The following is a 22845-nucleotide window of genomic DNA, read 5'->3' as shown; positions in this document are numbered from 1 at the left end:
CTTTAAATTATGTGCCCTTTCTTCTCCAAACGTACCTGTGCTCATTCCGGCCAAAAAGTTCCATTTTAACCTCATCAATCCACAGAACTTGTTTCCAAAATGCATCAGGCTTGTCTATATGTTCCTTGGCAAACTTCAAATGCAGATTTTTGTGGTAAGGACGTAAAAGAAGTTTCCTTCTGATGACTCTTCCATGAAGGCCATATTTGTACAAGTACCTCTTTATAGTGGAAAAGTGCACCACGACTCAAGTATTAGCCAGATCTTCCTGGAGGGATCGTGCAGTCAAACTTGGGTTTTGACTTGCTTTTCTTACAATCTTGCAAGCTGTTCTGATATTTTTCTTGGTCTTCCAGATTTTGCTTTAACTTCCACTGTTCCCAATGACCGCCATTTCTTTATTACATTCGGAACAGTGGATATTAGCATCTGAAACCACTTTGCTATTTTCTTACACCCTTCTCCTGCTTTGTGAGCATCAACTATTTTCAGTTTCAGTGTTCTTGACAGCTGCTTAGAGGAACCCATGGTGCCGATTGTTGAGGTAAGGTCAGATGAGTCTGGGCATTTAAAACCTTTGAGATTGACATCACCTGGTCTTTCCAGACACTAACTGTAAACAATCCAGGACACTGTCAGGTTTCAGTTGTCAAATTGGGGGCGTACAAGGTACTAACTCTGCAGGGTGCCCAAACTTTTACAGACGCCATATTTTGTTTTCTGTTATTTTGAAGGTTTAAATGATGGAAATAAGATGTAACTTTTTTTTGACATGTTATAAGAATGTCTAAACTGTACTTTGATGCCTTTTCGAGATTTTCCATCTTTTCAAAGCTCCTTATTTGCACATTAAAATTATTTTTTACCAGGGGTGCCCAAACTTTGGAGCCCCACTGTACCTCCTGATGATTCTCATGACAATTGTTATTGATGATAAACCTCAAATAATCCTGCTACAAATAGTTTATTGTTCAATATGTTCTTATAAAAAACAAATAGAAAAAAGTAATTATCAAATTATATTAAAATTAAATATATTTAAATAATTACATTCTGCAGAATTGATTGTATTGCAAGACAATAAACAAAAAAGGGTTTTTATATCCCCAAAAAATATTACTTTCAGATTGAATTTTTTCTTCTCTTTTTCTTTTTTTAACCAGTCAGAAGGGACAAAAACATGTTCCTCTTTTTTTGAGTTGCTACAGGAAAATGAAATTTTACATAGTTGCCCTCAGACTCAAAATCTATGAAATATTGAAATAAATAGTGCTTTTAGACACATTTGAACCTTTTAGATAGATTATATTTCTTTGCATGCTTGATTGTAGTCAAAAATAGACTTTTTTCCCCGTTTTACCACACAAAACCTGAATTATGTCAAATATTTACTTTCTCCATTCAACAATTCATAGCATACCTCAGGTCCAACCACAACGCCATCATAACGTTCTGTAAAATTACAAGTCTGATCCACAACCAGCTATTGCTGTATTGACTGGTTTAAATGGCTCGACTCCCATTAGTGTCAGCACAGTTAGGGAGGACCCTCGAGGGGCCATGCCTGCAAGATCTGGTGACCTATTTCTGGCTCCATAACATGGTCTGCAACTAACATCCTCTCCTGACTACAGCCAACCCCTTCAACCCCGGGGGCCTCAATATCACCATGGGAACAATGACATCAGCACCGGATGAGGCTGATATATATTCCAGGAAGCATCTCCTTGTCTGATGGGGTTGGACAGTGAAAGTAAAGAGAAAGACATGAGTCTGTTTGTGTTAGGCTGCACAAAACACAAGTCTTGACTGAAATTCAACTTCAGTTTGCATCCTCAGTTTGCAGTTAAATTATATGCAGGATGCTCTTGGTTTCTCCAATGTGCAGCAGTCAGCTATCAGAGCAATCTCAATTTGGAAAATTGGGGAGGAATTCTGATTCTGATCAGACCCCAAATTAATTTATCACCAACTAAAACAATTCAAACAAGAGATGTTCAATATTATATCATTATAATATACCGGTATTATAGACCAACATCGGCAATAAAAATGCAATATCAGAAACGATATGCATCTTTTTTCCTTTTCTTTTGATCTTTTTTCATGACAAAACCTTTAAACAACATGCTCATATTTTTTTTATAAAACTCTTTAGCTACGTCTCCTTTAACTCAAAATGACAAAATCTAAGAGATGTCATGCATAGATTTCCAGATTTTTTTATTTGTTTGGCACAACTTGCTCCAAAAATATTCGTATTGGATGAAATTAAGAATTGCACAAAATCAGGATATTTGATATCAATAAAAAAAAAAGAAGGAAATAAATAAAATATGTTATTCAAAACTTATTATGGTTAAATAATTGTTGTAGCTAAATTTATCTTTTCTGTTCCCCGATCAAAGGTGGAATACATTTTAATATGGATTTTTTTCCCAGAAATATTGGTTTAAGTAGAATTTTCCAAAGAAACAGAAAGAACCAACAATAACATGATGCAAATAAGTGCAAAAGAAACTTTAATATTTGCTAGAAAAGTTGTTTATGAATGGTTTTAATAAGTATAAATAATACTAATACATTAGTGTTAATAAAAAAAAAGAGGTTACTACTACTTTACACATCTGGTATGTAGAGGCTTCCAGAGTAATAAGAGGAAATCTGCAGCGCTGTCACTGACATGCTTGTGGAATAACCTCATGCTCTCATACTGCTGGTATTACGACACTTGATCTGTACACAGTGAAAATTGGTCTCCCTGCTTCTTGTTCTTGTCTGCTTTTGCGCTCGTGCCTTTCTCATCATGCTTGGGGTTCACCATTTATGCAGTTCATTCACACTTCACCGGCACCGCTCATTATGCTTTAACTCTCACACATGTCTTGCTGAGTCAGCAAAGCTTAATCTGCCACTTTGCTGGAGGAGGAGGCCACTGGAGAGGGTTAATTACAGGTCACAGACACTTCTACGTTCCCACTGTCGTCTTTACAGCTGAACTGCAACTTAGCGTACAGCAATACTTGCATTTAAACTCAACTAGCATTTAGTTGTATTGTTTTAAACATACTCTCTTACCTATTTATTAAATAAATCTTTAAGTTTCCTGCTAACTAAAGTCTCTGGTCTGCTTGCAAAATATGTATTTATTACTAATGAAAGGAACTTATTTGTTTTAGACAGCCAATTTCCATGCATTTTTACATAAATCATGTAACATTAAGCTGTTAGAATATAATGAATAAGAAATTTGACAAAATCATTAAATTAAATTAATTTAAATTAAAAGAATTTATTATTCCAAAAGGGAAATAAATGCAATAAATATTTAATAATAATATAGTTTTAAAACAATATAGTATGATAGAATACACATTTTGACAATCAGTATTGTATTTTCTCTCCTGACTGTAATTCTATTAGGTTTGTACAGGGAAATGCAATAAAGAAGGGAACAAAAGCTAAAAGCAAGATACTCTTGAACTAACAGGTAGAGATTAACAACATAAAATCCTGTTACATTAGTGAGGTAAAACCAGATGGGACATAATCTGCCAAACACTGCTTTAGAAAGTCTTTCTGGTGGTTTTTGATGCTTTTTAAATCCCTATTTTCATAATGTTGGGCATTACTAAAGCATGGTTCACTCATCGGGGGAACAGTATGTCTTTATTTATTATTATCCATCCATCACTGTTGTCTAAGTATCTTGCAAAAACAGCTTGCGCATGTAAAACAATAATATTATTTCACACCAAGTCGTGTTGGGTGCTATGAATATGTTTTTGCCTTATTTTTGCATAGCATTTGAAGTTGCGTGTTGTTTCAACACTGCCAAATTGTGTCATCAATTTATATTTATTACACACAGTAAGTGCCAGAAGTATATTTGTTTCAAGATAAGTGTCTTGAGTCTCAAGTCTGACAGATGAAGTTGTCAGAGATTCACAGCTTGTTGCAGTGGCTTCAAACGCTTAAGTATGATACATCTACCGTGTTTTTCAATCTTTCATTCGTTCATTCATTATCCAAACTGCTTAGTCCAATGAAGGGTCGTGGGAAAGCTGGAGCATATCCCAGCAGTCTTTGGGCAAAAGGTGGGGTACACCCTGGACAGCTCACCAGTCCATCACAGATGTCAGACAACCAATAATCAGAATCACAATCAGACATTCTTTATTAATCCTACACTGAGAAATTGCAGTGTTGCAGCACTATTAAATAATAAAGAAACAAGTACATTTTAAACTATGAGATACAAATAAAAAATGCTACAGTTAATACATATCCAGGCCAAAGTCACAGATGAGATGCTAGAAATAGAAACATACATATATGCACATAGACATACTCCATAAATATGGATAAAGTCTAGTAGTTTCTTGATTTGTCTTAACAACAAATCAAATCAAATCAAATCAAACTTTATTTGTATAGCACTTTTCGTGCTTAAAAACAATACAAAGTGCTTTACATTATAAAACAATTTACATCAAAATAGATAAAACACTAACACACACAACACTAACAAACAGTCCAAGGCTCATGTGAGATTCAAACCAAAGGATGGATTCTGCCTATTGGATTTTGCTTATTTCCAGACAATTTTCCTTCAGTTTAATTTTCTTATTTTTCTCAGTACAAATAGATTTGATGAATGCTCACAATGGAAACTCACAACCTAACTTAACTTTCACTAAACGAAAAGTCTGTAAAACCCATAAAAGAGAAGGTGTGAAAGTCAAAACATACAGAATGTTAGTTTGGAAGATAAATCAAGAGTTTTTGTAGCCAAACGTCACCACGGCCAAAGACTATGGAGTAGAAAACCATGCCTTAAATCGGGGACTATGCTGATCCAAGCTGCAGATACAGAGGTTCTCAGACACTCACTCAGCCGCTCACACATGAGATTAAGGCCAGGTTGGCCTACTGAGACAGGCTGCCAGAGATCCTCCCTCCTAAATGGATGGTGACATTCCGATGTGAACGCTGCTCAATGGAGGCATGATGGCTGACCCAGATTGAGGTGGGGTTAGGGTGGTGGATGGGTGTAGGGGTTGGGGGTGTGAAGCACACACAGGGAGGGAACTGAGATTGGATTAGGGCTTGGGTGGGGTATAGTCAGCGGAAAAGAGGGCCGTGGAGGGTAGAGTCATGAAACATGATGACAATGTTGAGAGACAAAATAAAAATTAAAAAAAATGTTATAAAAAGGAAAAATAAAGTCCTATGATCCTTAGGCCTGCTGCCATACCTACCGACTTGCCTCTTTAGGAAAACATGGCTGTGTGTTCAGTGCAAGACATCAGTTCTGAGATGTGATGAGCTCTGACACTCTTTCTTTGATTCCTAGTGCTGATGATTTAACCCTTTCATCAACAGAATATCCCATGCTGAGCAGGCTTGTCGCCTCTGTAAATGTGAAGGCCGGAGCATAAAATTCTAAAGCCATCGCTTAATATGATACCATCATGTCCAGATAGGCTCATATATGTAAAGGTCAACATGGGTTAAGAGTTGTTTAAAGGCTGTGAGGGTATTTAAATGCCACAAAAGACGATGTGTGGATAGTTTACACGTTTGTCTTGCTCACAACAACAATTTTTCCACCTCGTCAAGTATCTGCTAAACAAAACACAGACCCATTTCCCAAACTGTTGGAGGGTCTTTTGCAAGATTATTACTGCGATAACGTAATTTGCTGAATGAATATGTCTCATTTAACATTTGGCTGTAACATGTGAATATTGACATGAAAGATTTGGTCCTATCCTCGATAACAGTAAGATTGATAAACAGCTCATTTGGGTTCATATTAGACAGGATGACTGGATGTGCCTGGGGAAAAAAAGAGAAGAAAAACTATTTGGTACAAATTTCCAAAATTGGAAAAGGACTTGGTGAATGAATACTTACTGCAGTATAGCACCAAAGACCAAAGGCTAGCCATTAGCCACCTAAAGCTAACTAACTGAAGCAAAGTGTCAGCCTAAAAGCTTCTGCCAAAATTAATCTAGATACTACTTGTGTGTTGATTTGTAACTATTTTGGCTGAGAATTTGCTAATCTAGCAGCAATTTTATCAAATTTAGATCAAATACAGTGACCTAAATTCTAACCTTACTGGCTGGGTTTTTTTTTTTGCCAATAATGAGGAAATCCGTTTTTGGCTACGGTACATGTGCAGAAGACATTTTTAGCTTCCTGCAACTGAGACAAAGTCATAGTTTGTACTTATTAAGAATCTGAACACATTCAGTTCAGAGTATTTGTTGCCAGAAAAAGCTAGAACTTAAAAAGATAATTAAAAAATTTCCTACACAGACTAGCAAGAATGTGAACATTATGGAAAAACATTGTATTGACAAATACAAATATGTTATTGAGTATGAACAACTTTACATACAGTGAACATTTTCTTTGGAAAAAACAGTTTTGTGTCATTATGATGTCATTTTCAGGTTACATGACCTCATTTTGGAACGAATGAACCTGCATATAGCGCCTTAGCTAAAATAAAAGTTGGCGAATGTTCATTTAAATGTCCGAACATAATAGATTCATGCTTCAGCTGTTGAAAGTGATTAAAAACTCAAAGATATCAAAGGTAACATGGTTAGCTCACTAGCCTACAGATTGATTGGGAGATGGGGATGGATTAGCATAATGGCTAATACCTAAACGCTCAAAGATTTAAGGGATTTTAAATAGCTTGAATTTCTGCTGACATCTACACCAGTGTCTATTTTGTATTACCACCACATCTGGTTTGAAACTACTTTTAATAACTTTTGAACATAACATTGTTTGTGAGTATCATCTTTCAATCTTAAGTGTTCATGTGTAAAATTCTCAGTATGTCACCACTATGTGTAAGATTGCAAGACTTTTGTTGTGAACTTTAGTTGCTTATATTAGTTAGATCAACATATTGATGTAAAAGGTAATGGCACCTAAAATGTACAGCTTAATAGCAAAAATATTAAATATGACACATGTATCCAGTGAGTAAGAAATTAAATAAAATCAATTAAAAGGCTGGTAGTTCTTTGACTGTCTGTACTTAGTATAGGTTTTTCATTGTAACACCAAGATATCCAACAAACAATTTTAGGTTTTAGTCTTGAGAATGCAAACTGTGTTGTGCATTTTGGAGCTAAACGAAGAGAACGCAACAGCTTTATGCAAGCAACTTTTAGGTCATGATTTTGCAGGGAGTGAAGAGTGAGAAGAGTGGTGTGATATTGCCAAAAAAGTAGCTAAAAACAGGTCAATTCAGCCCCCAAATTACTATCAGCACGTCAGCCTGTCAATGCACAAGTTTTCTTCCTTAGCAACAGCTGAGACCAGACTTGCCTGTGACTCAGCCCTGGGCTCAGAGTCTCTCTCTCAGACAGTTTGGCCCAGTATCTTTGAGTGTCAATAGGTCTTTCTCCTCCTCTTCTCTTTTTCTTCCCCAAGCCTCACACTGCAGCAAACCATTTGCCACAACTGCTGCAAGCCTGTTGCCATGCAGCACTACAAGCCAGGATGGAAGAGACCAAGAATACATTGGAAAAAGAAAATTGACAGTTTAGGACAAACCTATCTGCTTCCCTGCTGGGAGTGATGATGCTGGGATCAAATTAACTGCAGCCGCATGATGAAAATGATGCTTTTAGCTAATCTGCTGGGCACTAGACAGCCCCCTGCTAATCTTGTTTAAAAAGCATCATTATTTGTATCCTCTTTATAACGTGTTTATGAGGGTACATGTCTCATTGGGATATAAGTCCTTCAGTCTATATGGAGCAAGCATTTTTGTTAATATAATTAGTTTAAAAGAGGCTTTTACATTGAGAGAAGAGGAGAATAATTATAGCTACTTTTGTCTTGTCCTGCAATTGTGTTTTTGAAGCTTTTTTTTTTTTTTTCTTCGAATTAGGGAAAGCCGGTCAGATCCATCAGCTAGACCCCTAAAAGACCTGTTCTAGTTGCCACAGTAACAACCTGCTTATCAGAGCTAACGGGGTATGAAGGTCATTCAAAATATACTTTTCTCCAATCACCATTTTCACATTTTATGAGCACTTTTACTGCAGGTTATCAGAGATCATTTCAGAATTTATATAAATCGTTTGATGCTGGGTTTTAAAAATGACGTTGAGCTATTAAGTCTGTATTTTAACCCATGAAATACAATAACTGTGATGTGTACATTTGGACTGTTAAAATATAGAAACAGTGCAATAAGATGCAGATATTTTCTCAGTCTTTGCCGTCTGTGTCAGCACATGAATCCTGAGACAAAGACCGGAGTCATTAGATGTAACAGTAGGCTATCCGACTCCCTCTGGTGGCTGATTCGTGAAACTTTAACATGCAAGGTGAATTCCCTGTTCTTGATTCATCTCTGATTTTCCCCTCTACCTTCTGCTTCGACCAGGCAACCGGTCCCCTCCCCAGTTTCCCAGCAGGCAGGCATGGCAGACGGCAGGCAGCCATCGGAGCACTGGGCTTCAAACGGCCAGGAGAACAGCGAGAACGGCTACTCCGCCTACAGCTCTGCCTACAGGGAGAATGGTTACCATGGTGGCGCAGCTGCACACCCTGGAACGACAGGTAAGTACATGGTGTATTTGTGAGAGTGTTCATAAAATTGTGAACGCAGCACAGTGTCAGTGGCATTTATTGGATTGCACACACACATGCAGATGGGTCTACAGCTGCGTGTGTTTGGGATAGGCTCCATGATGCCTGGCAAGCGCAATCAATCCCCTCCAGGCAGTTGAACAAATCAAGCTATGTCCACAAATGATCACTGTAGGCAAAGTTCTCTCAGGGGCTAGACCACTTAAAAGATTGTTGCTTTCTGCGACTACACCAGAAGTCTTTATGCCTTGAGTACATTAAAACTGGTTGCCTGTCAGAATCATTCTTGTACAGATACTGGAAAATATAAGTATGCAAGCACACTAGCAACTATGAAAACCATTCAGCTCATAGATATTTATGATTTGTAAGCCCAGTTCCCATACACTTGGAATGCAGAGTAAGTGTAAATAAAGACACAACGCAATTATTTGCAAATCTTTTAAATCAATACTTCAATAAAACCATTAAAAAAGTAATTTCTTTTAGCTTCCATATATTTCTTCCTCATCCCAACTTTTTAGAATGTGTTCATCATATTCAAGATGCACCTACAGCCTTAATGAAACATTAAAGTGTTCCACTTTTAGACAGCTGTGGTAACATTTGGTTTTAAAATCACAGTATTTTGTTCTTTATCCACATTTCACAGTATTCTGTAACTTTCTGGAATCTCAGTTAACATGATATTCTATTTGAGATACTTTGATGGATGAAAACACTATTTGTATGTGTATTTTTTTCTTTTAAATTACTTTCATGAATGAAAAAAGATGGTCACTAGCTTAATTTCTACACCGCCTGAGGACATGTGGTGCTCTGTTTGCCTCTGCCTCTGGTATAAAGCAGACAAAAAGACTCGCTCTGCAGGTAAATTTAAAGGGAGGTCACACACAAAGACAAGGTCAACAGTTATTTGTTTCTCATTTCCTTCGTCCCATCCATGTCTCGTCTTCCCAGTGTGTCTTTCTCTTTTTCTCTGCCTTCACAGTGGATGACTCAGCCAATTTGCCTCCCTCCCCTCCCCCCTCTCCATCCGCAGAGCAGAGTGGGCCCGTGGCACAAGGTACATTCACTTAGAACTGTTTCAGACCATCAGGGATGTGAATGGTGGTGAGAGTGGCACAACTGTCTGCAAAACACAGCTTCCAACCTTTCAGATTTAAAGAGACTGTCTCAAGCCTCTTTCTCCTGGTTTTCTCAAGATCTTTTTGCATGTTAGCTGATCAGTGAATCACCTGTGTGAGTCTGCAGCATGTGCCACACTATTCTCTCCTGCTCACAGTTTGATTCATTCAACTATTATCAATTCAGTATTGTAACACATAAGTTAGTTGTAGATTAAAAAACAACACACTTTACTTAACCCGCCACTGGAGCCCTTTACTCCATTAGTCTCCTTTGCTTTGTCAGCATCTCTGTTGTTCCTCTGCTCATTTATGCATTGATTTTCTCCAAGGGGGGAAATCACAGAATGACTTTCAGCTCTTTGTTTACAGATAATTCCTGTTTCCTTGTCATTCACTTTGCATGTGGCATGCAATCACAGAAGATTACATTCATAGAGTCTCACTGCATGTAAAAGGTTTAATTGTCTCTGCTAAATGTGTTATTATTCATTTGGAAAGATCATACTCTGCAAACCAGCTAGCTAAGCCAGATTGACTATCATGCCAGACCTAATGTCTATCACCTTCCTGTTCAGTCAATACTTTGTTGTTGTGGATTTTGACCTCCCAAACAGCAGCATTTTCTGTCACAATACCAGGACCACTGGCTATTTTGGTGTGGCTTCAGCTGATCGTGTGCCTCCTGATTTTTGCCACCTATCATGTGCTGTGCATATTGCACATTTGAAAGACAGAAGCACTGGAGTAAAGAGAGTGATCCATCAGTTTTTCAAAACATACTACCTAAAAGGGCTGAAAAATCTTTTTATTATGAATATCTTGTGGTAGTCATGCTAGTACTACTTTTGCCTTCTAGGCTTATTTTCTCAGCAGCAACACATGCTTGTATAGACAACTGCTGCAAGTGCAACACCAAAGCAGTGTAAATGAGTTACAGTTCTGTGTTCACAAAGTTTGCTGGAACTGAGACAAATATGTGGAAAATAAAAAGCCTATAAGTCCCTCAGCTCCACCATCTTTGGCTACAGATGGTAGTGGTTTAGCATCTTTTAGCACAACAGCATTTGTGGTGCTAAAAGGGCTTAACTTGTAGAAAAAGGGATAGCATCACCAGTCCTGTCCAAAAATGGTGGGCCAAGACTGATTCCATGGCAGACAAACACAAGACGAGCTTGAGCTAGATGGTTAGCAGACTGAACTTTGAAAAACATTTGAATATGTTTAAAGATTTAATCTATAAATAAGAGATATAATCTAAAATATCAACTCTGTTCAGTGTTGTCCATAAAGGCTAGGCTGGAAGGTTCATTGATTGCATCCCATGCGTATTTATCAGAGCTGAAAGTGTATTCTAAATCCATGTGAGCTTAGTCTTGTTGTCACCCATGTCTCATCTATGTGTCTCCCTTCCCTACTCAAAGAGGATAAATTAGAGGTTGTCAGTCAACCGCAGGATGAGAAGGAGGCTCCAGAGGAGCCCGGCTCTTACCAGGAGGAAGTGGCATATGAGCAGCCAGGAGACATGCCTTTAGAAAACACAGATTATTTAAGAGAGCCACAGGCTAAGGGCTACCAGGAAACCCATGCACCTGAGGCACTGAATGGGGGAAATCATCAAGGTGAACACATCCCATCACAAAAAGGTGTGTGTGCTTTTGAATACACTTTGAGTGATCGGGCACTGGATGTGTGAGCAAAGTGGTTGTCTGTTAAAGAAAGTGTTACCTATTTGGCATGTATGTACCTCTTGTGCTCTCTAAGGCAGGGGTATCCAGCTCCAGTCCTCGAGGGCAGCAGTCCTGCAGGTTTTAGATGTTACCCTACACAAACAAACCTAATTCATATTAAATAGCTTTCCTCAAAAAGTTTCTGTCAAGTGCTGTCCAAGCATGTTGAACCATTATTTTGATTCAGGTTACCTGCAGCAGGAAACATCACAAGGCTGCAGGATAGCGGCCCTTGAGGACTGACTTTAGACACCTCTGCTGTAAGGGGTACACAATGTCTCTGCTCTTGATGTATGAACTGTAATGCAGGTCCAGCTTTGCTACCAACTTTCCTAGCGCTTTGTTGCTCTGAATTCCTAAAGCTTCTGCTTGACTTCTTGAAGTGGGCACATGCAAACTGATGTGAAATTTTGGTCTGTGCTTTTCATGCAAAACATACCATTTGCTTTTAACAAACACCTGATCAACTATGTAAAAAGTTGATCATTTCTGCACTTTACTCTTGCCAGCTACATTGCAAATGCAAGTATCACTGTCTAAACTTTCATTGTAGATGTATATGTTGGCAGAATTGGTTGTCTGTATATTTTTATATGGGTTTTGCTGAAATATTGTGCGTGAAGCAGCTGTTTCTGAGAACACCCAGTTGATTGGGGGCCTTACAAATCAGTCATGGCTATGTTTTAAGTGTGTTGCTGTAGATTTTTTTTTTTTTTCCATTTCATCCCAAGTAAGAAAAAAAGGAGTCATGTTTTCCTATTGTGTACAACTCATGTGCTGTAAATTCCACAGTCATTGGACATTTATCATTATAATTCCAAATACTGTACCACCTAATAGATGCTATTAATTTTCTGAGCTATAAATAAGATGAATTCACATCCACAGTATGACCATGGTTTGAATAGAAACTATGATCAAGATCAGTAAATCAAATGAAATAATTTCTCTATCATCCAGTAGTCCATTTTTGTTGATCTTTACTATTGCAATAGGAATTCAGTATACTGATGTACCATTATGTCTTGTCATCTAACATCATGCAACTCATTTCTTCATTCCACTTCTGCACGCTCTCCTAGATGCTGTGACTCCCCTCCCTCTTGTGCTGTTGTGGCCTGCCACAAAATACACTGTGCTGTGTGTTTTGCTTAATGGAGAGCTACCGTATCTGTGTGCAGAAGGCCTCAGCTTGACTGTATGGGCTAGCTTTTGTGGATGCTGCAATCAAAGCTTTTGGCTAATATGACTCAAAGACACAAAGTTGTACAGTATCCTTCAAACTCGCAGCCCACCCAGAAGAGAGCATCAGCATGGCATCTTGTGAGTCTACAATGGAAGAAGATAAAGACCATGTGACATTGCATCATGTGGCTTCTGGCAAAGTAGAGCCTGATAGAGAAGAATTTGCCATGAATGAGCCTCCCCTTCTCACTGTGAACGAAAGGGACCTCGTTGATGCAGTTTCAAGTCAACAAGCTAATGAAAAAAGAAAAGATGAAGAAGAGGAGACCCTTCTGTTTTTGGAGCCTAACATTAAAGAGCACAAAGACTTCTTACAGGAAGGGGACCAATCACATGTTAAGCAAGAAGACAAAATGGTAATCTCACCAAGTGAATCAGGAGGTCCTTTGATTGAAAGCAAGGAAAAAGGTGGGCTGGTTGAGACAATAAGTGAAGAAGATGAAAACAGTTGCATTCAGAAAGTTGACCAAAGGCAGGAAATGGTCAAATCAAGTCCAGAACCAGAAACATCTGTAAAAGCGACATCAGATACACTTAAAGTGCAAGATTCAGTTTCAAAAACCTACTTTGAAACATTCTCTGAAAGCCATGAAGAGGCTTTGCCACAAAGCTATTATGAACTCAGCACAATCGAAAAGAAAACGTCAAGTGGAGAAAATCAAAGTATTTTGCAAAAACTGGAAGAAATGGAGAAAGAAGTCAGTACATCACCTTGTAAAAAGGTTTCAGAACAAAGTCCCTCCCTTGGCTTGGCTGTTGGGTCTTCAACAGGACAAGTGGCAACAGGAGACAAGTCAAGGACCTCCTCAGAAAGTTTGTGTCTTGTCAGTGAAAGCTTTGAATCAAAGGATTCTCCCTCAACTCCATCTGTGGAGAGCCGGTTAGCCTGTTGTCCACCAGCAGTTTCCATTTCCCCAATGTCTACTGCATCACCTAAAGAAATACCCACAAGCACAGTCATGCCTTCTGACACATGCACAGCTGGCTTGCAACAATCCGGAAGTCTATCTGATATGTTGGACCTTGCTGGACTCCTGCCTCAGCCGTCACAAGAGAGGAGGGAAGTTGACCACATGAGACGAAAGTCAGTGCCTGCCAATGTATCAGCCCTGGTGGGGAGTTCTTTGGCCAAGCTTACCTTGTCAGATGAAACTTCTAGAGGGGAACATCAGCTTGAGGAACTTGGATACTGTGTTTTTAGTGAGTATTCAGCTCCCATGCCTTCTCCTGCCGATGTGCCCAGTCCCGGGAACGCTCCAAACCAGCATTTCCCTTCAACAGAGGCTGACACAGAGGTAAACCTCAGCATCATCATGGAAGGTGAAGAAGCACAAAAACAAAAAGAGCATAAAGAAATAACCCCTCAAAAAGCAACACCAGAAAAGAAAGGCTCACCAGTAAAGTCTTCCTTGATTCTTGAAAAAGCTGTGACAAGTGGAATAAAACCGGATCGCCTAAGAATTCCGAAGACAACTTCCAAAGATCGACTGAATGAATTTCGCCTGGAGACTGGCTTGCCTGGGGACTTAAAGATACAAGCAATCCCTGAGGTAGATGTTGAAAAAGACCCCTCAAGAGAAGCTTCTCCTATTCCCCCAGACAATTCATTTACTTTCTCTCCTGCAGAGACTGGAAATAAAGCACCACTGACTCCCACCACTCCTATGTCCCCAGCTGATGCTCTCTCAGACACTGAAGTCAGTTCCAAGGAGCTAAAAAAAGATACCTTGGCAATGAATGATTCCAAATCTGAGATGATTGATGCAAAACTAGAGTTAGACAAAGAAAAGGCACTGCTTGAGCACAAAGATCCAGAAGAAGGTGATCAGCCTAATATGACCGCACACTTGGCATCTCCCCAGCCTTTACTGAAGAGCAAAGAAGAAAAAGATGATGAAAAAAGTGAGAAAACAGAAAGATTAGAAGGAACAGAAAAGGAAGAGACCTCAAATGCGACTGCCCATCTAAATACCAAAAACCTCTTCAATGAGAAAGATACCCAAATCCAGTTGCAAGAATCAACTCTGGGAGAAAGATCACCAAAGCCACAAAAATCCTCTCCAATCATCATTATTCCTCAAGCACCCATAGACGAAGAAGCAGAAGAAGATGATGTTGAGATTGCCGAAGAGCCCCAAGAGATACTTGAGGAAACTGAGGACTCTTTGTGCTTCAAGACAGATCAAGCAGAGGGGGGCAAAATTAAAGAAGAGCTACAGAGAATGCAGGTGACTTTAATGGTTGGCGATCAGATGCTGGAGGATGATCCAAAGTCTGGTGCCGAAGAATGGAGTCACAGTGGCATAAACAGTGATGATGGAGAGCCTGCAACAGACAGTTCGCACCTCTCTCCATGCTCTGACCATGACTTACCACTGCAGGCAGAGGATAGAGGTGAAAATAAAGACTTGGATGTGGTTATAAAAGAAAAAGGAATTATAGAGGACGATAAAGAGACAAAGAAATACCCAACAATGGAGAAGGAAGAAAAGGAAGTTGGTTTTGACAACAAAGTTGAGGAGCAAGAGAAGAAAATGATGAAGGAAGAGGACGAGAGATGTGAAAAAGATGTTGAGATCAGTCAGGAAGCAACTGATGAGGCAGCTAACGATGAAACTACGATGGATGTGTCCATACTTGACACAGACAGTGGCTGGATGGACTCACAAGGTACCCAAAACTTGCAAAATTTTAAAGTATATTTCTTGTACAGTTACTGTTAGAGGACTCTGTTTTATTATTTAACTTTTTATGTAAAAAACGAGCTAGCACCAGAAAGCTTGTCTGCAAAATGTGTTCTGATCTATGCTAGCATCTCGCTAGCAATAAGTGTGGAAAAATTAGTCCTGTTCTGATCCCTTTTACTGCAGATGATGATAAAAGTATTATGACTGAGCAAATCGAAGCTCTTCCTCAGACCCAGAGTTCTACCAGTACACCTGTGGTGGTGGACAGACCCGCTAAACGCGGCCCTGGCAGAGGAAGTAGCCGCCCCAGCACCACTGATTGTAAAGTGTCACGTAAAACACCAATCCACAATCCACCAAGAGAAGAGATGAAGAAAAAAAAAGGTTCCCACCATGTATCCAAGTATTTTTCCTATCTAGAAATACTACTTATGCAAAACACGTTTGCATTTTGACTATTACTCTGACTTACTCTGTAGCATTTTCACTCACAAAGCGTGATATTAAGCCCAGGTTTGTTTGTGTTTAACAAAGGTTTACATGTTGGTATAATCCTGTCTCTCCTCTCTGCTAGTCGGCCTGAGGAGGGTTGACCAGAATAAGGTGTCAGCCCTCCAAAGTCGCTCTCCATCTCGAAAGAGTGGAGCCAAAGTGGCGGCCAAACATCCTAGGCCTGCTCTGCTTCATGGCTCTGCTAGACGCAAGGCCACAGGTGAACACTTGTCACCAGGTACCAGCGCCGTGGATAGAGAGAGTTTGTAGACAAATTCAACCACCCCAAAATTATTATTCTGATTTCTTATTCCATGGTGAAACTGAGTTTTGGACCACAGCTGCAAAAACAGAGTAAAATGCATTAAAGATATTGCTCTCTCTCTCTATTGATGGCTCATTGAGGAGTCGAGCAGGTGCAGTGTAGCTGGCAAACATCATGTGCTGCTGATCCATTATTAAAAAAGTAACACGTATTGCTTTGGTACTTCAGGTGCTGCATCTTTTATTTCTCATTTGTCAAAAGGAGTTTTTTTAGCTCCTGCTTGGCTTCATATTCATGTTTATTTCTGCTCAGTGATGCTTCAGTTTATTGTATCTTGAATTTGATATGTGATTATATGAAATCTGGTCACTCTTCTTCCCATGCTGCTCCACCACAACTGCATCATTGCTAAAAGAAAATGGCTGCATATTTTGTGAAATTGTGTGACAGGGTTTATGAATGTATGGCAAGAGTGACTTAAATGTGCTGCAAAGCTTAACATGTACCAGAGGTATTTATATTGTCTGTTTGCTATCACTGCACAATGTAACACTGTTTGCACCATTGTTGTTATTTCTGAACTGTTTCTTTGTTACGTGGATGCATTCGAGCATGTGTGTTGGATTTATAAACCTTTGTTTTAGCTTGTTTGCATTGAGCATGTTTTTTTTTTTGCCCCATAGGTATGGAGCACCATCAACCTCTAAGTGTGGCCCCACATTCCAGAGAGAGACCCACTGTAAGTTATCATCTGTGCACACACACACTCACTTTTCTGTCAGGTTTAAGTAACTCTCTAGTACCTTAATGTCTTGGGGTCTAGCAGTTTTTCATGCAGTAGAGTGGGTTAACTGCTAACTGGAAGGTTGGTAGTCTAAATCCTTCTCCAAGACACTTCACCTACCTTGCCTCCAATGTTGGCAGCAAAGTCAATGTTTTGTGGTGGTTGAAGAACCCATTGGTGCAGATTGGCTGCCGTGTCTTTGTCACTCTATCCCTGTGGCTACACATGTAACCACCACGATGTACATGTGGAGTTAATGAATAATGGATTCAATATAGAGCAGAATGAGTTGTTCCTTAATGTTCCATTTACATTCCATTGTCTGAAATAGAGACATGACCTAACCCGTCTGTTTTGAAAGGGATAAGGTACGCCCATAAAGACAAAAGTGTAGTGAGCATCATGGTTTGTTTTTTTTTTTTTTATTGATAGTGTGGTACAAGGTGATATATTTTGTCTTTGATATATAACGCAGTAACTACACTGCAAAAACTCAGCCTTAAAAAACAAGAAAAAAAAAAATACAAAAATTAGGTAAATTGCTTAAAATAAGATAAATTATCTGCCAACAGAACAAGAAAATTTGGTTTGTCAAGATGTCCCAAAACAAGTAAAAATACTCTTAAAACAAGAGAAATTCTCTGGCATAAAAAATAAGAATCATCTTGCCTTTAAAAAAAATAAGCAAATGTGTACTCAATTTAAGATTTTTAATCTTACTCAGATTTCAGTTTTTGCAGTGTAGAAATCCTGGCTGTTCCAATACTCACCCGGTGTCCCTAAAAGATTTGGTTCAGCTTTTCCTGTTAACTTTTTATGATAAACTACTCCACACTGGACCTTTTTATAATAAAACGTAAAACATGGATGTCCCTTTAAAGGAGCTAAAATGTGTGAAAAAATATTATGACTTTATTTACAAGTTCAATATATGGAAAGAGAATTTCACTGTATTTACTGTTGGTGTATATATATATATATATATATATATATATATATATATATATATATATATATATATATATATATATATATATATATATTTTTTTTTTTTTTTTTTTTTTTAATTTAAAATCTATTAGCTTTCTTTATTTGTTAAACAAGTTTCCTTCACATTTTTTTCCCAAACACACATTCATAGGTGTTCTCAATTTTCTCAAATTATGCAAACTCTAATATAATATACCTTCTTAAAACTATGTTAATTGTATTTTATAAGACATCTTACTTATCTGCATTATGATGCCTGTTTGCATGACAATCCCAATATCTTATTTTGCATGTCTGTCTCTGTATACTTGCTTTCTTTCCGTGTCTGTGTGATTTTGTTTTGCATGCATGCGCTGTCTTCCTGTCAGTCTCGTCAAAGAAAATCTGTGAGTATAGACGTTATGCAGATGGACAGTTACTTGTATGTTTTTTCATTTTAAAATAAAAAGAACAAACACATATGATGTGCTGTAATGTCACACAAAGGCACATTTAAATTGCTTCATGTGTCATATTGTAACAAGGAGCCTGAATTTTTATTTCATTGCATACTTTTGTTTCTTCATGGTGTTTTCTCACATCATCTTTTACTGTTTTATGAGCAGTAAACTTTTTTAACAAGTGTATAGGTCAAAATATACATACAGTGTGTGTCTCCATGAGCTATTTCCACTCCTTCCTTTCTCATTTCTTCATTTCTCCATCTGTTTGTCTCTGTACATGAACCATCCTTCCTGCATGCCTTCCTTCATGTCACACCTACCATCTAGAGCCCATCGAGGGCCGTATTGTTAAAGATGGCAGTCCAGCGCAGTGCAGGGTCCGATCGCCACACCCCCCGGCCCAGCTCTGCCTGTAGCCTTAAACGGAGTCCCCTGGTGGAGGCGGAGCTCTACGAGGTCCGCCCCTCCTCTGCATGTTCCCGCCCACCCCCTCTGCCTAACAAATGGGCAGGGAAGGTAAATGAAAGGGAAGCAGGGTGTTTAAAGGAAGCGGTAGCTGCAGTTGCTGTAACTGAGCTTGCTTTATCGACTGCGTGGTGTGTGTTTTGATTCAGGAGAGAACGTACCGCAGTCCCGAGAAGAGGTCATCCCTCCCCAGGCCGGCCAAGTCTCTGACTCGCCACATCCCTGCTGCTGAACAAGAAGACAACAGCACCCCCACCAGGCCGACCTGTGAGATTACACACACTCCTTTTCCTTTAATATCTCTTGTAAAACGTTTGATTAAAATCTTATCTCCTACCACCCTCCTGCTCTGCTGTTTTTGTCCCTCGTTTCCCTTCAAACTCCTTGTTGATTTTCATTCCACCCTTTAAAGCATTCCGAACTGAGTCCAGAGGGGACAGCAGGTCTGGAAGAGCCCCTAGTATGACAGGTAGACCACCTGGTAGCTCCTCTTTAGATCCATTGCTCCTTCCTGATCAACGTGTGACATCTAGGTTGATACTAGATTCATTTCTTTACCTCAACCACACTTAGGAGTATCTGCAGGTTTTAGTCTTTAAGTTAAAGTTTTATGTCCATAAATAATATAGACCCTTTCCTAAAAGGTTTTGCTGGTGTGTAAAATGTAAATAAAACAGAATGGAAAGATTAGAAAATCCCAGAAAGCCATATTTTACTCATATTAGAACAAAGAAAATGTAGTGAAACATTTTAAAGTGTAATGTTCAATGAAAAATAAAGTAAAAAGAAAGAAAATAAAAAGCAGCTTAGTTAAATACCAACAGCTCATTAACACAGGGTATACAAAGAGCACCTAAGAGAGACAGAGTATCTTTTAGGTAAATCCACTCCAAGGAAGCTACGTAAAACTACTTATAACCGGGAAGGGGCTGTAAGTAAAGATGGATAGGGGTTATGCAATATGAAAAAAAATGCACCTGTAAATTTTGGAGAAATTTTTGAATAATTTTCCACAAGCAAAATATCTGGAATGAATATTCCATCATTTACAGAACATAATATCATTCAAAGATTCAGAGACTCTGGAGGCACCTCTGTGAACTAGACAGTCATGTTTGTTGTGTACGTGTGGATTTTGTTGTTTGATGTTGTAAAGTCTTCCTTAAGGGCCTGTCTCAGTTTCCCATTAGGGACAATCGGATAAGTTGGCGTTAAAGGGACACTGTCAAAAATCAATCAAATCTTTGATCCTCTCTCTAAGGTGGTAAGGCATGAATAATGGCCGATCCTCTCATGTTAGTCTGCGAGGGCTCAGTAACACTTCCAGGAATCCCTGTGTGTGAACATAGTTTACCATGCCATCCACAAAGGCAGGTCATTGTTATATAATGCAAAGAGGTCTAAACATGGCCCAGCTGTCTCCTCTGCAGCAAAGCTCATTAAAAATAAACTGAGGCAAAGTGGAAAACTCTTCAGTTGTCTAAAAATCTAAACCTGAATATGAAATAGTTTTTCAAACCATGAACATTTATTTAAATAAGGACCATTTGGTTTGCTGCCAGCATTGAGCTCAAAAACCTGAATCTTTAATGTTACATCGGGGCTTATGGAACTGGGAATAAACACCATCTGGAAAGACATCAATACTGAAGGGCAGGTTTTATAGAAGGATATGCTCCCATCAAGGTTAGATTTTTATAATAAAGGGTCTTATATATTTAATCACAATGATGCTAAACCACATGCAACATATAATACAGCAGTGTGGCTTTGTGGTTAAAAAAAATCCAGTTGTTGGACTGTTCAGAGCTTTTAATTGTAGAACACAAGTGGCACGACGTACAACTGCTATCATAAGCTAATATTTTGCATGAAATAGTAAACAGAGGCTTACCTTCAACATTCTTTTATGAATCAGATTTTGGTTTATAATTTTTGCATAACAGCACATTCTGTTTTTCTTTACATTTAATGCAGGATTCCAACATATATTTGGTTTTGCATCTGTTTTTTATTTTATTTTATATAAGTTTAAACTTATTTGCAACTAAGGAGCTTTGATAAACAGATCAGACAGAAGATGGTTTTATGTATTTACACTGTGGCTATCAAACCTGCAGCTACCTTATCAGAGGAACAGGTGGGATCCATAACAGCAGGTGTGCTGTTCTTATTCATCACCTTTGGGCTAAAACCCTTGTGGTCCTGTGGTAACTAAGCAACAAGCTGCTGACAGATAAATGGATTCAGCTGCCTGTGTGTGCTCTCAAAGTTCATGACAAACATTCTTGTTTGATCTGGTTTGTTTGGTTTTAGTTAAAACTGGGTAGATGTAGCATATATTGCTCGGCATTTCCTCCTTCATTAGTCTTTTGTTTCGCATCATCATATTGAGAGCTCCATGAAGGGACTTTTTTTTACTTTGTCTAACTCCAGGAAGAGTTTTGCTGTCTTTTCTTTCTCATTTTCTTTCAGTCTTCCAGAGTCCAACCTTATTTTTTTCTCATAAGGCACAGACTCAGCCCGTTCCCGGTCGGTCCGTAGTGGTGCCTCCACCCCGGGTTCATCCGCTGTCACACCTGGCACACCCCCAAGCTACTCCTGCCGCACCCCTGGCTCACGCACGCCTGGCAGCCATACGCCCAAGTCCTTCAGCATCCTCCAGGAGAAGAAGGTGGCAGTGATCCGAACCCCGCCCAAGTCTCCATCTTCCGCCCAGCGGCAGCTGAAGGTTGTCAACCAGCCACTGCCTGACCTGAAGAATGTAAAGTCTAAGATTGGGTCCACTGCCAACCTCAAACATCAGCCAAAAGGAGGACAGGTAACATAATGGTGCTTGGATAAGACAGTTTAATAGGATTATTTAGGTGTTCTGATGGGAAGTCTTTATTTATAACAATCAGCTATAACTTGGCATGGACACAGAACATCCTGTTGTAGTTTAAGTCCACAGCAGTGTTAAATTCTTTGATGTAATGTTTTATAGCTAAATTTAGCTTTAGAACATGATGATAAAATATATTTTCTTAATCTGTCAGTGATGGAGAAAGTATTGGCATAGATATCAGATTACTGCTCAGCATCTGCCTTCACAAATTCAATGCATTACCACTTTCTACCACACGGGGACAGTGTAGCACAGCCTTGTTACATTATTATCAGTTCTATTACATGGAAGAGTATGAATGTTTCCTTAAACTTAGGAAACAAAAAACTTTTATTTGAGCTCTACAACAGAAATATTTACATCTACAAATAAGCTTGGACATGATTCAAACTAATCCAAGCTTCTCTAGAGATTTGTGTGGCATGTACACTCTCAAAAATAGAGGTACAAGATAAGGACATTTCTGTACCTATAGGTACATTTTAAAGAAACGTTCTCTCAAAAGTACAATACTGGTCTTTAAGAGACCAGAAACACACCTTCAGAGTACGAAAAAGGGTTCAAAGCGACAAAAAGTACAAATTTGTACCATTTTGACCATAAGGGTACCTGCAGCATTGAAAAATGTATCGTTAATGGCTGTAATGTTACAAACTAGAGCAGAGTTGAGTGATGACAGTAGTACTACTTAACAGTCATTTACTACATCAGACAATGAAGGTCAGATGCTGCAAACTAAGTGTATGGCTGGTCAGTATTTTGAGTTTTTGAAGATTATTTCTAGATTAAAGATAAGATAATATTGCTAAGTGGCATGGAGCAGGCCTAATGCTGTGGAAAACATAAAAATCATAACTTGAAAAGGTGAGGTTGAACTTGATAAGGTACAAAAATAGACCAGAACTGAAGGGTACAGAAATGTCTCTCAAAAGAGTACACCCCCAGCGACAAGCATTTGTACCTTTTTAGGTACAAGCTGGTACCTCGATTTTTGAGTGTGTATGTAGCAACTTCTGCAGAAAAAAGGCAGATGATTGGAGTCTTTAAACTGTGGCTTTCGATTCCCACTTTATGACTTTCTGCCTTCCTTTTTGCC

The 22845-nt window shown here is 38.8% G+C and overlaps 2 protein-coding genes across 2 annotated transcripts in view; both read left to right on the top strand.

Annotated features, from left to right (window-relative positions):
- Positions 1-22845, top strand: part of LOC306773835 (uncharacterized protein) — a 47408-nt gene that overhangs the window by 16458 nt on the left and 8105 nt on the right. The window contains exons 3-8 of the mRNA XM_079263766.1: positions 8429-8604; positions 9626-9700; positions 11186-11407; positions 16864-16919; positions 19012-19129; positions 21373-21683. Coding sequence (XP_079119892.1) covers positions 8466-8604; positions 9626-9700; positions 11186-11407; positions 16864-16919; positions 19012-19129; positions 21373-21683 — 921 coding nt within the window. The 5' untranslated portion in view covers positions 8429-8465. The remainder of the gene's footprint in view (positions 1-8428; positions 8605-9625; positions 9701-11185; positions 11408-16863; positions 16920-19011; positions 19130-21372; positions 21684-22845) is intronic.
- LOC306773736 (uncharacterized protein) lies at positions 13696-16185 on the top strand (the record flags this gene model as incomplete). Its single annotated transcript, XM_079263634.1, has 3 exons — positions 13696-15406; positions 15607-15756; positions 15998-16185. The coding sequence occupies 3 exons, from the start codon at positions 13696-13698 to the stop codon at positions 16183-16185; spliced, it is 2049 nt and encodes a 682-aa protein (XP_079119760.1).

The sequence above is a fragment of the Telmatherina bonti genome (assembly GCF_933228915.1).
Source record: "Telmatherina bonti genome assembly, chromosome: 24".
In the NCBI taxonomy this organism is placed as follows: domain Eukaryota; kingdom Metazoa; phylum Chordata; class Actinopteri; order Atheriniformes; family Telmatherinidae; genus Telmatherina; species Telmatherina bonti.
Note: the sequence above shows the minus strand (reverse complement) of the source record. Positions and strands in the feature narration are given on the sequence as shown.